The sequence below is a fragment of the Phragmites australis genome, chromosome 2, assembly GCF_958298935.1.
Source record: "Phragmites australis chromosome 2, lpPhrAust1.1, whole genome shotgun sequence".
Classification (NCBI taxonomy): domain Eukaryota; kingdom Viridiplantae; phylum Streptophyta; class Magnoliopsida; order Poales; family Poaceae; genus Phragmites; species Phragmites australis.
Window position 1 is genome coordinate 5737047 of NC_084922.1, and position 18797 is coordinate 5755843.

The window sequence follows — 18797 nt, forward strand, 5'->3', positions numbered from 1 at the left end:
TTTCGCAGCGAACGTTTCGAATCTGTTTCCCCAAACGAGTTGGAAAGAAAAAAGAAAGCTTCACTAATAACTGGTCCGATGCGTGAGGTCACACCGGCTCACCTATAACTGTTGTTACTGTTGGACCAGGCTACCACATAATACACCCACGCATATACGACTTCTCACGTTTGGTACACTGAGTGGGCCATAGACGCAGACGGATGTGGATCACATTTCCTAGCCTGGAACGACCCAATCCATATATGAGCACAAGAGCCACCTACCGTACCCTGAACCCTTTTTTTTGCGATTACCACGTGACATGCGCACACATCACTTAATCAATACTATATCTTAACGGAGATGAAATCGGTGCCCTATCAGGACGGAAGGAAATTGTATAAGGCCCGCTCTCAGATAACCCGCGTGAGACCTTCATCCGCGTCATTCATGCCGCGATCGGACGACGCGCGCGTGCATCGGCGCGCGCGTGGGCAGACGCGTGTCGAGCAGCGACGAGGGTCTCCACGGAGGACCCGTCCTTATACAATTTCCTTCCTGTCAGGACTCCTGCTATTGTAGCAATGGGCTCTATGTATGTATATGTGTATATACGTATAAGGTATATATGTATAAGTATACATATGTACATATATACATATAGGTATACATGTATATGTATATACATACATATATATATATATATATGTAATTTTCTTTTTCTAGAAATTCTAGAAAAATATCTAAATGAATATTAATTACTGTCGGAGGGTTAACTCCTGTCGCAGGGATCCTGAGGGACCCCTTTTTAGATATTCGGCTGGGGGATGATCCTGAATATGTTTGCCGGAGAAATAAATGGGTATAAATGCGATGGCTGGCGGGTGGAATGATCTAGTGCGGAACGAAGTAAATGCACTGGGGTTTAGACAGGTTCGAGCCGCACGGAGGCGCAACACCCTACTCCTGTATAGATACTATAAATGCCCTGAGAATGTCCCTCAAGGATGTTGCTGGTTACAAGAATGTGTGTCTATCCTAGAGCCTGGGGCTCCTTGTTCTTCGGTCTGTGTGTATCTGCTGGCTTTGGGTACTCTTAGGCTTGTCGATCTTCTCTACTCTTCTCTACTCACTTCTTCTGGGATTTTCCCACTTCCGAGAGATTGTCTAACTTGTCGAGCTTGTTCATAGTTTTTTTGCGCCTGTCTTTGTCCGTGCTGCCGGCTGCTTTAAATACCCACCAGCAGTAGCACGCCCCGAATGGGAGGGCACGAGTTCCAAGGCATCATAAATGGAAAGGGCGTCATCATAGCCTCTGTGCGAAGTGACCGGGGGTGGAAAAAGCGCCCCGCGCCCGGTCATCCGTCACCATAAATGCACTGGCAACGGGTGCCGTGGAGAGGGCCCACCGGGCAGCCGCAGAGCGGCCCGGCGTGCCCGTCCTGTCTTGTTCTTCTGCCACAGCAGCACGGCAGACGGAACGCCTCGGCCCTCACGACGTTATCCCGAGACGTGCCGGATGACACGGGATGGGACCCGTGCATTTAATGTCTCCACGCCCTTCTGCCAGAATGTGGCAGGAACTGACACCGAGCGTGGCGGGAGCAGTTGGAGGTGACAGGCCACGCGCGCTCTTAAATGCAGCCTCGGGCCTTTGACTGGCTGACACCTCATCAGTGGGCCCCTGTGGGAGCCACTGTCAGGGGGCTTCCTGGGTCGTCGGGGAACCGAATGCTCGGGGGGTCACAGTTCACCTCCCCGAGCACTCTCTCCCGAGAATGCCCTTTCTTGGTCCTCGGGGAACCGAGTGCTCGGGGGTTACTGTTCACCTCACCGAGCACTCTCTCCCGGGCATGCTTGTACGGATCCTCGGGAAACCGAGTGCTCGGGGGCCGCTGCACGCAGCCCCGAGCACTCTCTCCCGGAACTTCCTTCAGTGGGTCCTCGGGATACTTGGGTGCCCAGGGGGCCACCGCTCGCGACTGCGGGCACACTTCTCCCGGTACTTAGCTTTCCTGGTCGTCGGGGGACTCGAGTGCTCGGGGGTCACCGTATACCTCTCCGAGCACTTTCTTCCCGGCACTTAGACTTCGCAGATCATCGGGGAACTTGGGTACTAGGGGACCACTGACTGTGGCCCCGAGCGCCCTCTCCCGGGATTTAATCGTTTTTGCCTTGCGGAGACGACCCCGCGGGATGGCATCACGTGGCGGATTGCTAGCCTGGCCTCGGGATTCGGGGACCTCCGGTTCCTGATTCACTGACAGTTACATTAATAAATCGGCTGAAAAAATCTAAAATGTAAATAAAAATATCTAAAACTCAAAAAAATATGAAACAAATTTTTTTAGGTTAGTATTAGTTTCAGCTACATGTTAAAACTATGTGCGTGTATAAAAGTACTATTGTTTTCTCTATAATTAATTTAATATGTTTAACATTAATAATTTCATAAATAAATATTGAAATGTACAAAATTTATGAACTTAATTTTTTAGTCTTCTTTTATCGTGCTCTACACAGCAAAATAAAAATGGGCGCGGCGTAAACGCGCCAATCAGACTAGTTCAATCCAATCGGTCGTCTGAGGTATGGAACCACTGTGGGTTACTTGTTTTTTGATCTCTTCCAACTTGTCAATTTTCCTCATGTACCCCCGCGAGCTAGTTCTGTGGGGGTACAAGTTCTTGTGGGAGTTGGCCTTGTTTGACTCACTTAGCCGTTGTGCTTCCTCTGACCATCTGTGCTCCATGAAATTATTCCAAAATGGTTCCACCGTCGGATAATCATCCCATTTCGGTGTTTGGCCCTTCAAGTAATAATTTCTCCATAGCTTTCCCTTAAAATTCCTGAACATGATACCCCTTGTTGTTATGACATGGCTTTTCAATTTGGACATATTGCATCATTCAGGGTATTCGAACTTTACCACTAACTTGCCCCACATAAGTTCCTTGATGTTATCGGAAACCACCCACCTGTCATCTTGCCTGCCTCTCCAACTTCTAAATGTTACTGCGACATGGTCCCTCACGAAACACCCGATTGCTGTACTGAATGGCCCCAGAACGACTTTAGGTCTCGTAGGCCATAAACGCAGACGAATGTGCAAACGGGCACATGGCTCACTGATAAGATGTAAGGGCACGTTTTTAACGGTTCGAGATTCGAATCCTGGGTTTATACTCTTGTTAAAAGGTTTTTAAAGAAAACCCCGGAATAAAGGGATCCGATGCTTAAAAAAACACAGACGAATATAGATCAGATTTCTTAGCCTTGACCGATCCAATCCGTACTAACAGAAGAGCCACCAACCATATGTTGAACTCTTTTTATTACAAGGCGACACATATGCACACACGAGTACATCTCTATTACACGCATATAGTTAATATCGCTGAAAACACTCGTGTATATGTAAATCGTGAGCATTATAATATGATTTAAATCCTAGTGGGTGGAATAGTACCCTTACACACTCTACCGCCACAACAAAAGGTAGTTTCCGTGTCTTGAACATTTGTGATCTTCAAATGTGAAAGACGGATCTAAGAATGGAGCGTGTGTATGGGATTGACGGGAGGGGGCTAAGTAATGGAAGTCTAGAAATCTCACTAGCTCTAAAGTAAAGTAAATGATGTAATAGACATAATAAGTAACACAACTAATAATATTAAGGTAAAATGCTCAAACGGCATGCAAAAGAAAATTCCAGTAGATAAATACCAAATAAAGAAGATTTGATCAACCAAAATATCACCGATATGTCTACACGCCACTTTGGCCAACATCTTTCTTATAATACCTCTTCATCCTACAATATGCAATTGAAATTAGTTTTCAGGAATTATGAGTGGCCTTCTACTATTTCACAACTATCACTATCAGCAGTTAAAATTAAATTGGGTTCAATTTGTTTACCTGATGTGTGTGCCTTGTGCACTTCACTACTCGCGGCATGGCGAGTGGCCTGTGCCTGGGGCTAACCGCGGACGGTAGGGAGGAGGCGCAGACCTACGGATGAATGCGGTAAGAAGGGGAGCACCAGAGGCCGCAGATCGCCGGCCTTGGATGGAGCAGTAGCCAGTAGTGGAACACGGTGATTTTAATAGAAACTGCGACATACACGGATATTGGCATGTACAATACACGATAATTATAACCTAAATCAGTACCACGTCTAAACCTAACAACTTAAGGGAATGTAAACAACGTGATTACAACATATAGTCTACTGAGTGCAATATGTATACTTTCCCCTCCTCACCGATTGCGGTCCTGCCTCACGCGCCTAACATGCCATCTCACGCTTCCCCTCCCTCTACCTCATGGGCCTCCACCATTATGCAGTTACACTCCTCCCTCATCTTCTGTTGTTTCTCCTGAATACACTTACATGTTGCCTCCCTCCTCTCATCAACTTCCATCTTATGAAAGCGTTTTCAAGCAGTGCGATGCTCAATGTGAAGGAGAAACACATCCACTTCGGACTGCTCAGTATCCATCCACTGTAAGAAGTCATATAGTGGTGGTGGCAACTGCAACGGAGACAAAAATATTATGCGGTAATTCTCAATTGTATTTGGAGTAGTTTGGCCAGAATGGTTTCCTGGTGGCGGGAGCCGACATTGATGCTTCCATGCGATGGATCATACTCGTAGTTGTGGCACATGAAGAACCTCTTTCCGTAGGTGTAGAAGAACTTGAATGACTTTATCATCCTACAACCTCATCAGGCATAGTATCCGGCATGTATTTCTTGGGGAATGGATCGAACGCCATTTTTGTCCAAGTTTTGGAGGTTGAAGCTACTGGTGTGGTTCTACAAGTGGGCAGGAGATCATCTATTTATACAACGGATTCGTCCTTGCTTATGGACTAAGTCCACAGAAATCAGCCTTACAAAGTAGTTGATTCTGCAGGAAGGTGGGGTCATATCAACTGAAAATGCTACTTCTAAAAAGGCTACTTTCAAAAAGCTTGCATATGAAAAGGCTACTTCTGAAAAGTCTACATCTAAAAAGGCTACTCGGAGGTACATCTCACATATTCCATTGAGCTGGAAGGATTTGCTTCCGCGGGGTTAACACTTGAATTTTAGACTCCTCTTGATACTTTGATATAAAATATTTCAAGTAAGCTAGCTTTACTTAAAATAAAATTTGGTGATTTTATGAATAATATAGACTATGAAATGTTACATTGTTGATCACTATTTTCGTAATTACTTTGGCTTAGTCAATGCTTGTGTTAAAGCTAGTTTGATGAATATCTTGCTCTAGGCTTCTTGATTCAAGTCAGTGGATTAGGGAATATTGCACTATATTTTTTATTTTTGTCAAATGTTTAGCTCATGATAGAACATTGGGGGAATATATGTTACTTGTGTCGTAAAGACACTACTTGACTTGATCTTGTGAAAACTTGATAACTTATGAAATTTAAATAATCTTGTGAAAATCAAGTTTTTGCGCAAAAATGTGATCCAATACGGTTGTTTTGAGGTGTTTGAATAATCTTGTGAAGCCTCGAGGTGTTTGCCGTACCCAGTCGCGAGACACTTCGCTTGGATAAGATAACTTAAGGATAAAAATGAAAGAAATATACTTAAAAGATCAATTTTATTTTAATCACTTGATCTAACTAAGTTAAGAGGTAACTTGAGGATAAAAACGAAAGAAATGTGCTCAAAAGATCAATTTTGTTTTTAATCACTTGATCTAATTAAGTCTTAGTTTTATATATGAGTATTTGCAAAGCCTACTGTCATGAATACTTGTTTGCCTAGTTTGAGATTGAAGTTGGCTAGTTTTTAATGCTTGTATTGCATCGGCACGAGTGAATCCTTATGTGCTAGTCGTTTTGAACATGATTTGACTATGTAAAATTAAATGTGCCAACTAATTCTTCGAGTTTTGCTTGTGAAGCTTTATGTTCTTGTGTCAATGTCTCTTTTTAAGCCTTTCTGCAATTGTGAGCTACACCCTCTACTTTTTATAGCCTTTTGATACTTCCAGCATTTGTAAATGCTTTGTGGTATACTTGTGAAAGATCATTAGATTTGCATATTCATGTATTACATAATATTTTATCCTTGATGTTTGCATTGTCAAAGAGAGAGAAATGAAAAAATACAACAAATCAAAGAAAAATCTTACATAAACGAAAAATATGCATTCATCAAGGGGGCATTTAATTTTTTGTTTTTGAGCTTTTATTGATCTTTTGAGGTTTTTGGATTGTCTTTGCCTCTCTTAGGCCTTATGCAATTTTTTTATGCTAAGTGACATGTTTTTGCTATTTCTTGAGTTTTTTTTTCACTTGGATGGGACTATCTTCTTCAAACCAAAATCTTTGTTCTTTGAGGTGTTATCAATGCACTCATTTAAGGGAGAGATTGAGAAACCAAGTTGAAATATGTCTTGGTTTATATGTGATGAATGATTGGCAAGGTTATCGATTTAGTTTGTTGAGTTTTGGATTGCTTAAGATTTGTTTGAGCATTTTGATTATGGACTAATTGGAGTTAGAGTTGGAGAAATGTTTTTACATGTCTCATGGTGTGTAGGTGATAAATGCAACTTAGCAGTCACCGGTGTTGAACGGGGCTAAGTGGGTGCTAGGTATTGGATGATCAAGGAGACCGGATAGAGTCAAGGGTGTTCCTAGTTGTACACGTTGAGGTTAAGCAAAGTATGAAACAGAGGATGAAGACAACGTGCTGACAAAGTCAAGCGAACGAGATGTCAGTGCAAGTGACAAGGCGGCCCGAGAGATCAGGAGAGGGAGAGACTTGCCGGCGATTAGGATCATAAGATGGAGTACACGTGTCGATATTAGAGCGCTTGCTTAAGGTGTAAGCAAATAGCGAATCACGTTTTGAGAAGCATGCAGAGAGTTTCACATTTGGGCCTCAAAACTATGGGAGGGTTGGAGGAGTATGGGCCTCAAAACGTTCATATACTCATGTATTTCGTGAAGCTTGTGTCGATGCGAAGCAAAGTTGTGAAGATGCTATGACCGTTCGATAGACGAAGCAAAGTATTTCTGGTAGATAGGAGTGTACTATAAGAGAGGAGTATTTTGGTAACAGTTAGAAAACTTAAGGATCAAATTTCCTATGCCTACAAATAGAGGGATAGGGCTATGTGAGAGTTGAAAATCAGCCACTTGAGCCTAGTGCTAGGGTTTTAGAGGAGAGAAAGATGAGTGTTTAGTCTATGTAATAGTTGAGAGTTTTTTAGAGAAAAATTCTTGTAATCTGCTTAAAATAGAGCTGATTTCTTTGAGTAATAAAATTTATGTTTTTGCATATGCTTGAATTCCCTCATTCTAGTCTCTCTATTGTTTCATTTGCAAGTTTTTCTTTTTTGGTTATGATTTTCTTGTTGATTTTTTTTTTGTCTTTGAGCTGCGATTTTTTCAAACTTAGAAAGTTGTTCTTCTTGTTGTTAGAGGTATAAACGTTCATATACTCATGTATTTAAAAGGGTCTTAAATCTCCTTATCTCTAGACCATCAACTTGGAGAGTTGCTTCTTTCGGTGACTGTCTTTTTGTTTGGTTCTTTATTCAAGTTTCAAGCTTTTGTGCTCAAAGACACATGAAATAGTTTTAATAGAGTCTATGATTTATATTCTATTTATAGAGTCATGTTGTTTTGAAACTTTCTTTCTCGTTTTATCTCTCTAAAGTTTATACAGTTTGTGTGTTTTTTTGATGAGTGTTGGGTGATCAAAGAGTAAGCTATCTATTTCGTAAAAAATTTATAAGGCACCTATTCAATTCCTCTCATCACCTTTCTCGATCCTACCCTGCTTCAGTAGTGTGCGCGAATCCTTCAATCTTCCTGACAAAGACACTAACATAAGGCCCTGAACACATGTATCAATTTACAGGTTACCAATTGCTATAGCATAAGGCCCTAAATTTACAGATTCTGCACATAAGTCACTGACAGAAATATTTTTCAAACTCTCAAAAGGGGTAGGGCTATAGAAGAGTTGAAAACTAGCTATTTGAGTCACTTGTGTCACTCATTTAAGAGCCTAGTACTAGGGGTTTAGAAAAGAGGAAGATGAGTGTTTAGCCTATGTAATAGTTAAGAGTTTTTGAGAAAAAAATCTTTGTAATCTGCTTAAAACAGGGTTAGTCTCTTTGAATAATGAAGTTTATATTTTTGTAAATGCTTGAATTCCCCTCACTCTAGTCTCTCTATTGGTTCTTTTGTAAGTTTGTAAGTTTTCTTTTTTCGGTTGTGATTTTCTTGTTGATTTTTGTTTTTTTGCCTTTGAGCTACAATTTTTTCAATTTTGAGAAGTTATTTTTCTTGTTGCTAAAGGCATAAACGTTCATATACTCATGTATTTAAGAGGGTATCAACTTGGGGAGTTGTGATTGTCTTTCTGTTTGTTTCTTCGTTGAAATTTTAAGTTTTTATGCTAAAGACATAAAATTATCTTAAATAGAGCCTATGATTCATATTCTATCTATAGAGTCATGTTGTCTTAAAATTTTCTTTCTCGTTTTGTCTCTCTAAAATTTATACTTCCGTTTATGCATTTTTTGATGAGCTTTAGATGAACAAAAAGTAGAATCTATTTCACAAGAAATTTCTAAACGTATATTCACCCATATATATCTACTCTAGTTGCCGTTCTCGGTCCTATGCTGCTTCAATAGTTGGCGTGAATCCTTCAATCTCCCTGACAAAGACACTAACATTAGGCCCTGAACACATGTATCAATTTACAACAGGTTACCAATTGCTATAGCATAAGGCTATGAATTTACAGATTCTGCACACAAGTCACTGACAGAAAATATTTTCTGAACTCTCAACTGCTGTTATTGGCAGTGGTGTACGGGCTTATCCACGGGTACATGACGGAGTCAGGCGAGCCGTCCCTGCTCTTCTTCAGCAACCCCACGTCATCGTCCTTGACACATCTAGCCTGGTCCATACTCTGAGCCTCTCTCAGCACGTCTAAGACCTCCCTGATCGGCGGCCTCACGTCCTGCTCCGGCTGCAGGCACCGGAACGCCGCCTCGGCGACGAGATCGACCGTCCGCTTCGTCTCGCCGTCCGCCCCGTACCCAAGCTGCGGGTCCACCAGCCGGTCGATCTCGTAGCACTGTATCATGTGCACGGCCATGTTGGCCAGGTTCACGTCGCCGCCGGTCCGGTTCATGTCCACCGCCGGCTTGGAGGAGATGAGCTCCACGAGCACCACTCCGAAGCTGTACACGTCGCTCTTGTCGGTCAGCTGGTAGCACTGGTGGTACATGGGGTCGACGTAGCCCGGCGTGCCCTGCGGCGCGGTGGACACGTGCGTGGCGTCGGGCGGGAACAGCCGGGACAGCCCGAAGTCGGCCACCTTCACGTGGAACGCGTCATCGAGGAGGATGTTGTTGGTCTTGACGTCGCGGTGCACGACCTGCTGCTCCACCGCGTGGAGGTAGTCGAGCGCGCTGGCCGTCTCGACGGCGATGCCCAGGCGTGTGGGCCACGAGAGGGGCTGCGCCTGCGCGCGCGCGCCGTGGAGGTGGTCGGCGAGCGTGCCGTTGGGGACGAACTCGTAGACGAGGAGGAGGTCGCGGTCGCGGGAGCTGCCCTGCGAGGTGCAGCCGTAGAACGTGACAAGGTTGGGGTGGCGCAGCCGCGACAGGATGTCTACCTCGTTCAGGAACTGCTCCACGCCCTTGTAGCTGTTCTTGTACAGCCGCTTCACCGCCACCACGCTCCCGTCGCGCAGGGTCCCTGCAGAGCACGAACTCCATTTCTTTTTTACTCCGAACGGATCGATCAAAGAGCTAAAATGCACGTACCTTTGTACACTATGCCGAAGCCGCCGACGCCGAGCTCGCGGGCGTAGCTGAACCCGTCGGTGGCCTCGTCGAGTTCCTCGTAAGTGAAGATGTGGGTACGGGGCGAGCCGGTGATGCTGAACTCTTTCCTGAGCGATGCCAACGGCGTGCCTTCACTGACGAGGCCGGCCAGTGACGCAGATCGTTTCGTCTTCCTTCGCTTGTGTAGCGTGAACAGAAAGACAGTGCCAAGTATGATCAGACACAGCAGAGCTGCTGCGATTCCTGCTTGTGTAAGTGGTCGAAACCCCCAGAAATAATCATGTCAGGTATGAATTGTGATATAGTAGACTAAAATATCTTCTTCTTTTTTTGCGGGAATGCTAAAATTTCGTTTAGCGTTAAGTAAGATGTCATTACCTGCCCCGATTTTGATTCCCAAGCCGCCTCTTTCTGCATGTTTTGTGTGCAAATGTAGGTTGATCAGAAGATGTAAAACCAACTTACTCGCAGAAGAAAAAGCAATAGCATAAAGTGTCGTGAAAATCAGAAAGAAAAATTATATATGTTACTTAATCCTCCTTAGAACGACCGGATAAAGAACGTTACATGTCCATTAATTTTCAGATCAATGTTAAAACGTCTAACTGTCTGCTAGATTTATGTAAAAAAATCAAGTACACTAATCTTCTGAGCTACTCTTGTATGGTTGCACTGAATGACAGTTTCTTGATTCATATTTTTAGTATTAGTAGGCCATGACCATAATCACCAGATAACGTTTGCTGAAGTAGGTACTTTGTCAATGTAAGACTAGCTTGTGATAATAGTTTACAGAAGTAGGGACGGGAGCCAAAAAACAATAACAAAAACACGACAGCTACTGGACAGGTATCAACTGGATGAGATGGGACTGCAGCCGATAAATCTGCAATATTCACTTGTGATGTGATACATGCAAGAAGGAAGCATCCAAAAGTTCAGAGAACAAGACAACATTGTGCACGAGGACTTCGGAGTTCAGAAGAAGAGCATATTTCTATACCCGGCTTTGCACGACAGGTCACTTGTTGCGATCGTCCTGGCAGGAAATATCCAATAGAAACGAATGGTAATCTCTATCCAATAGAAGACTTGGGAGAAGACTTGCAGATCAGGTAGGCCTGAGTCACTCTCTATCTGCACCTCATCTACTACACTCATTACTGAAGCTTTATGAGTACCAGTACGATTCCCCTTCAGATGAGTTACCCCGTTTCCTGCTACAAAAGGCATCATCTACGGTCTTACGTGCTATGCAAATCATTGCTCTGAAAAATGTCTATTGTATTTATCAGTCAGAATGGCATCGAATATGGTTGGACCAAACCACCTGACTAAGGGTTGAGTGGAAACCGACTTGCGCCTCACAAGTCACAATCGAGTGCACAACTTGACGAAGCAGCATGGCCCGCTGGCTGCTGCTCTCCGTTGACCAGTGACCACAGGGATTGGCTCCTGCTGCCACGAGAGAGCCCCTTGCTAAAGTTTAAAGACATAAGTGCAAAACAATTTGCCACTAGCGATATATATAACCTAAGTAATTAAGAGGCGGTTCAGCGAACGTGCCCGGGTGGTTAAGGCTCCTGAGCGTAACCGGACAGTCCTCGGTTTGAGTTTGTGGTGGGGCTCGTGCAATTGTGTGTTTGTAATAAAAAAGTTCAGAGGCCGTTCAAAGTTCTAAGCATAGGAACTGACCATATCAAAATTCAGATGGTGCTGGCTAGACCAGTCAAAGGGGAAGTACCATTGAAGCTTGAGGCCGCGGTTTAGTTTTAGCAGCCTTTGTATTCGAAGAAAAAATTAGCAAACGTCGATTCTATTATCTTATTCGCGTGAAATGAACCTCAATTTTACATACAACATATGTATATGAACAAAACTTGCTGTTTCATCTCTTTTGCTTGAAGTTATTGTGGGAGTTCTTTGAGCTTCTTCATGTTTAATGCAAAATCACAAGAACGCGAGAAAGACCAGGCTCTAGCTAGATAATAAAATGGCAGCATATGGTGAGATCATCCCAATGTATTGCTTCCCAAAGATAATCCAGCCCGAGGTAACACACGCTGCTTACCTCGAGAAGTAGCCGAGGAATTGGAGCAGAGCCGCCCGTCGGGGCAGGCGCACTGGAACGCAAGTTCAACGAACCTGCACTCCCCACCGCGCCCCGTGCACGCATCGCAGTCTCGTATCGGTGGCCACTCCAAGAGGAAACCCTCTCTGATCAATCGCTCGTAATCACGACCTGACCCCCGCACCGGCACGCTCACAGAGCTGCAGTTCGTCTGAACCCACTGCGGCCGGCTGCCCTCGCCGTCGGGCCTTTCAGAGATGTAAGCTCCCATTGTGTGGTTCGCACACAGCCGTGACAGTTGCTCGCCACGAGGAACCTCACAGTTGTACACGAATGTGAGGTTCTTGTTCGTGCGGCTGATGTTGAGCGGGAAGAGGGCGAGGCCGGAGGACACGTTGAAGTCCGGGATGTGGCATGTCTTGTCGCCGGCGAAGGTCGTCTCGACGGTCACCACCAGCGAGTTGTTGTCGTAGGAGATACTGTCGACACGGAAAAGTTGCTCCCTGAACGCTCTTGCGAGGTATGCGCGACCACCGTCGCAAGTCAGCTCGAAGGCCGGGTAACCGCAGTACAGCGGCTGCGTGCCGCCGAGCGAGAACGGGTACGTGATCATCATGTCCCCGCATCTCGCCGGCGCGCAGCTCGCGTTGCTGCCGGTCCAGTTGGTGGTGGCTACCGCCAAGCGCAGCAAGGAGGAGATGGGGAGCAGCACGGCGAGATGCATTGCGAGAAGGGAGAGTTGGTGGCTCTTGTTTGCATCTGCGCGGGGATGAAAAGGGAGGCGACTGACGTTTCTCCCTGCGGTCTCACAGTCAGATACTTGGAATTTGTTCCCGGGTTCTGCCGCGCACTTGCGCTCGCTTTCTCGACGGCCGGGTAGTTTCCACGAGACGGCCCAATTTTCCTTTTCTTTTCTTTTTGAAGGGCCAGGAGGCGTTGGCTATTCTTGAGAAAGGGGTGCGTGTCGAGGGTTGAGCACAGATGGGTAGCCTCTTTAGTGACGGGCGTACCAACCGAGCAGAGCTTGGTTCGTTGCATGTCAAACCCTTCCTTTTGAGTCTTCTCGTGCAACTCGTATAAATCTATGGATCAGTAGCACGTACATATTTTTTAATAGAAATAAACATCACAGCTATACAACATATTAGAAAATTAAAACGAAAGCGACCAACTCTACATGTAACTTAGAATGCGGACAAAACCTATCTTTCCTACTCTTCCTTTTCACATTCGACGAATTAGTATCAGGTTCATTTGAATATAAATATAGTAAGATTGAGTACATAGATTTACCTCAAAGGAAATAAGTAAATGCAAAATGGTAGAATAAGGATAATACCATAAAGTCTTTAGGTTTTACGGAAAGTCGGTTTTGATGCAGGATTCAGTTTACAAAGACTTCTCAAAAGTAGTTGAGAAAAACAGAGTTGAGTTTAAGATTATAGGGGTTGTTGGCACCCTAGAGGAGATACGACTCATCCTGCCAATTCCCAAGTTTACAATTGGTGGACACCCTGTCCTCGCTAACTCAAAAGACGCACAACCTGCACTTTCAAAACATGAGCACACTGGCTACTCGCGCGTCAAGGAATACTGACTCCATTAAGCTAATCATTAAGATTAAACCATAGTATCGTTCATGACCGTGGACACGATTATTCGAACATATTTACACTCTATAGAAACTATACAATTTTATTCACACGATATGCACCGATCAACACCACTATCGTGGTTGCAACTGGCATAACGCATACGAACCAGCATTGCCATAGGACTAACATGGGCCTAAAGCAACGCATCCCATTTAAATATGGCTCGAACACAACCCTTAACATAGTACCATCCGGACCTCAGACTGCGCATAGTCCGAATCTTTTTCTGGTTTGCTGCAACCCGTACCTCCTAGGTAGGCATCGAGCCAAATGCTAGTGAGGCCTGAGACCAAATCCTACACGATGGTCGCTAGATGAGATGTAAAAATGAACCGGTTCTTATGTGATCAAGTTGAATGTCTCTTAGCAAGGACACCTCATGAATGAACCTTGCTCCTAAGGTAATTCCCGCCAATATGGGGTATCTTACTCACTTCCATCGAATAAATTTTTGGGATTTTCTTTAACACTTCGCTTATCCCACACACACATCAAGCACACAACATTTTGCACTTTTCAAAAAAATCATGATTAACACAAGTTATCATCGATTTTTTTATTAAGCAGAGCAATCCTAAGCGTGCTAGTAGGCAACCTATCATCCTAACAATCAATATATTTGATATTGAGGATCTTCTAGAGTTTCAACAAAAATTGAGATAAACAATTTTACACATGTGCAAGCTGGGTCATAACTACCTCATCATTTTTAAATTAAAGTTAATAGCTTAAGCATGCATATTACTATAGTTTGAAATAAGACTCTACTGATTGTGTTTGAAATTATAGACTCAACATGATCACCGATGTAGGACTTGCCTTCGTTATAGTCCTTGTTTGCTTTTTCTTCATACTTCGGGTCTTCCTCGAACGCTTCTTCCTCTAACATGTGCAAACAAATGACAATAAGCACTTACTCAAACAATCGAACAAAAATCTAGGTCAATGGCAACACATACACCAAATTAATAAATTATATAAAATCTAGTTAGAACGGAGAAGAAACGAACTTTGAAAGATTTGTCTGGAGGTTATTCAGGAAAATAGAAATAGGGAATATTCCTAAAATATTCTAAGTTCGACTTGCGACTTTACTCGATGGCTCAATGGCTTGACTCATTTAAATGGGCCTCACATGTCAGCATGGTGAGAGTATAAGGGAGGGAGTGTCCGAGCAACGACTTATGGTTGGCTCGGGCAGATTGAGCGAGAGAGAGGGGGAAACAGAGAGGAGGGAGGCGGTGGTGTGGCAGGGGCAGATAGTTGAAGATTGAAGATCAACTCATTAGATAGTCCGATAATAATAGAGATAGTTACACTGGAGTATTTATAAGGAAAAGAAGAGAAGGTTCAACTCACCGAATGGTCCGATGTGAATGGGATGCACACCGAATGCTTACACTGGAGCATTGTACACAAAGATGCTACAAAGGCGTGGATTAACTCAAGATAATTCACTGGATAGTCTGGTGATAGAGATGAAGTATACACCGAAGTGTCTGGCGTTCGCAGTGGCTTTGAGTAGGAGTATAACGGCTAATTTCTATTGGTGTATATGCCAAATGGTCCGGTGCTTATACCTTTGTTGTTACCGGATCATCTGGTGTTAACAGTAAAGTTGAGTCATTGGGGGCAAACACTAGTTGGCGGGTTTGAAGCTATAAATACCCATCCACTCGATCATTTAAAGGTGCTAGAGTTCAGAGAAACACACAGACACTTAAGAAAACATCCAAACCACTAAAGTTCTTAAAGTGATCATCCAAGGCAAATTAAGTACAAGATTAGTGAGTGATTAGTGCTTATAGGACTGGAGAGAGTGTTTGTAGGTGATTGCTGCCTAGAAAGTGGATCAAGAAATGATCCTAACTTGTACCAAGTGATATGCTGACACCTTAGAGTATTGGTGACTCATCGACAACTTGAGCCGGAGTTGCTCAAGCTTGTTAACCGTCGACTTGGTGTGGAGCGATGGCAAGAAACGTGTACGGAGATGTGGAGATCCTTACCTTGGTGGCTCAAGCTCCGAAGTGGTTGCTACGGCAAGTAGACCGGAAGAGAGGCTTGTGGTGAGATCTTGTCTTGGTGGCTCATCCGACTTGAGGCATTGGTGGCTCAAGAGTCGTGACCAGGTGTCATCCATGAGCATATCATTGGTGGATCTTCAATGTGTACTAGGGGTGATATTTATGTCATCGATACCACGGGATCAAAATCTCTTATGCCGAGTTTGATCTCTCTATCTTATTTATATTTTTGCATTTACATCTTTACAATCTACCTTTGCGTATTTACCTTCATAGGGTAGTTTATTATGATTGGCTATAGGTTACAAATCTTTTGAACGGTAGAGTAGACATACTAGATAAACATAGAACACATTTAGATAAAAATTGATGTAGGTTTATCTTATGAAGTTTTTAGTGTCGGTTAGGTTTTTAAGTGTCTTAATTCACCTCTCCTCTTAGAACATCACTAAACCTCACAAATGGCCTAGGTCGCGGCCCGTGTTCTGCCCTTAATTTTCCTGTAGCTCCCATAGGCCATCAGACTTTGGTACGCCTATGCCTGGACGTGGCCCGGGTCTTAGGCTAGGCCTAGCTCTGCCCATGTGGGACAATGGTGGAGGGCGGCGTTGGCTCTAATGATTGGCCAAACGGAAATTGCGGCCTCAGGAGATGGAAGATCTAGGGTTGGGCGGAGAGTTCTGACAGATTGGTGGCTACGGTGGTAGCGGGGGTGGCTGACAATGACGACTGCGGAGGCCCAGGTACGAGGTGCTTGAGTAGGGTTAACGTTGCAGGGATCTCGGCTTGGGGTAGGAGGAAATGGAGGATGAGGGGGGTGCGGTGCTCACCGGTGGCAAAGGGCCTTGAGCTCGGGTGGAGTGGTGGCACAGTGGGTTTCAAGAGGAGGATGGGTGGTGCTGCTCGGGGTGTTGAGAGGAGCAGGGAACTCAACCCCTTTGATAGGCGACCGGGGTGAGGGAGAGGTGGTGACCACTGTGCTGGGATTCGTGGCGATGGCATGTGCGTGAGTAGGGCAACATGATTCATGGAGTGATGGTGTTGGGCGCGCCCAAGAGTGAACAACTGCGATAGAATCGAGCGACGCGGCAATGTGCCGTGCCCGACGGTGACAGAATTGGACCAGAGAGAGTGAAGATGAGAGAGAAAAATGAGTCAGGGAGAAAATTTATTTTTATTTGTTTGGTTTTCTCTCTTCTCTCTTTTTTTTGGGTTGTTGTTGTAGGGTCTCACGGATGTGACGTTGCATGCCAATTTTGAACATGCACGCAACAACAGCTGTATCACAAATCAACAAGATTGATGTTGTTAACCAGTGGCGGAGCTTGAAAAAAAAATAGGGAGGGGTGGGCAATTTAGCAAGAGCTCCGATTAGCGATTAGAGATCAAATTAGCCATTTAAATTAAGTGCTTCTTTAATAATCTTTCAAAATTAGAGAGCTCCCACTTTGACCCCACTAACCTCTGCCACTGTTGCTAACCACTCTTGGGAAATTTTGAATGAACAAGATTAGTTTTAGTCGCATCTCCTTTTGCTAAACACACCATGCAGACAGACGAATCCTTGTACCACACCGCGGTATCGACTCTCGAGTCCATAGTCCACACTCTGCAGAGGTCTTTCGTCACCAAACGAGCCTAGCCCAGAGTGCTGCCAACAATCAAGTGCACGACTGACCAGAAATCTCTCCGTTTGTTCACTCGACAAGCAGCAAACTGCTGAAAACCACGCACACAAGCCTAGGGGCTTGTGGCGAGTCTCCATCAACTCTTCCGTGGAAGGGACGGCGTCGCAGTCGGCATGCGGTCGCGGCACGGCTCCGCGCAGCAAAAATAATCTCTTTAGACCGCCATTGCCACAAGATTTCTCTGTGTATTTTTATCCTTATTTTCTTTTGATTATAGATGGTCCTTCTAGATGATAACAATGCAATGATAGTAGTTAACTTCGTTGCCCTGGGAAAAACGGAGCACTTAGAATACAAAACTGGCATTTAGGAGTACTAAATGACACGTGAGAAAGTGCTACTTAAGCAAAATTTGTTGACTTTGAACAAGACCCAAGACTTCACGAGAGGCTCGAGACGAAAGAACAGTATAGAATATAACAATTTGCAAACTGTCAGCTCAATCATAACAAGTTACTTCCTGTTCAATAATGTAAGATATATTTTATTTTAAAAAATCATTAAAAATAAATTTTAAGTGTTTTTCTTATAATATATTATTGATTACTATAAATCAAAATCATATTAAAAATATTTTAAAATGCAAATCTATTAAAACAAAATTGGTATATAAACATACATATAATTTAACTAATTACCTATCAAAATTTATAAAGTTTGAATTTTTTAAAACAAAATATACCTTACATCCTTAAACTTCTTGGACGGAGGGAGGACTACACGGTTACACTACACCGTTGGTTCCCAGTACAAGACGAACGAAATGTTTTCACTGGAAATACAATATACAACCACAGACTCCAGATTAAGCGTAATCACTCAGGAATAGGCGGATTCAGGATACTACTTCGCCCGGAATAGGCTCGGATCGGTCATGGCACGCACAAATCAATTGGAGCCCTCATGATTCCGTGGTAACTTGGGCAGAATGGAAATCAACTAGTCTGGCTACAAGGCACAATTGAGAAGTCGAAGAGTTCGATTCCAAGTGATCCCGAATTCCTGATATGTGGCATACTGGCAGGGATTTCATTTCCGTTTTGAATTTTTTTCATTCATGTTCGGAATTACTGAAATTTGCTAATTCTGGAAAATTTGCTTAATTAGTTAGCTATGGAGAGGTAGGGAGTTCAAACCCCCAACCCTTAATAAACTTTATTTTCTTTTTCGTCAAGTTGTGGGCTCGTAGCCGAGAGCACTCCACCTCAGGAGGAGGTCGTGCATGCGCGCGAAGGATCTTTCCACCACACTATCCAATTTTTTTGGTTCCTAGGGTGCAATTTACCAATTTAAGTGCTGAAAAAAAATGAAAAAATCAAACAAACCCGAATTCTTTCTACCAAAATCATATTTTTCACTCATGCCCGGAATAACCGAATTCAGGAAATTTCGGTTAGATTCCACCGAAATCAAAATCCTACTGGCATGGCATTCTAAGCCAAGTTGAAAAGTCAATGTGACCTTTCCCTATATCTGTATGAATCCTAGGCTCCTAGCTCAAGCATTCCCATATATGGTAACGATGT

The 18797-nt window shown here is 43.9% G+C and overlaps 1 protein-coding gene across 1 annotated transcript; it reads right to left on the reverse strand.

Moving 5' to 3' along the window:
* Positions 1–8663: 8663 nt before the first annotated feature.
* On the reverse strand, positions 8664–12792 carry LOC133896022 (LEAF RUST 10 DISEASE-RESISTANCE LOCUS RECEPTOR-LIKE PROTEIN KINASE-like 1.2). The gene is made up of 4 exons (XM_062336540.1): positions 11902–12792; positions 10209–10241; positions 9810–10073; positions 8664–9741 (listed from the first exon to the last, which is right to left on the reverse strand). The coding sequence occupies exons 1-4, from the start codon at positions 12623–12625 to the stop codon at positions 8819–8821; spliced, it is 1944 nt and encodes a 647-aa protein (XP_062192524.1). The 5' UTR covers positions 12626–12792; the 3' UTR covers positions 8664–8818.
* Positions 12793–18797: the final 6005 nt, after the last annotated feature.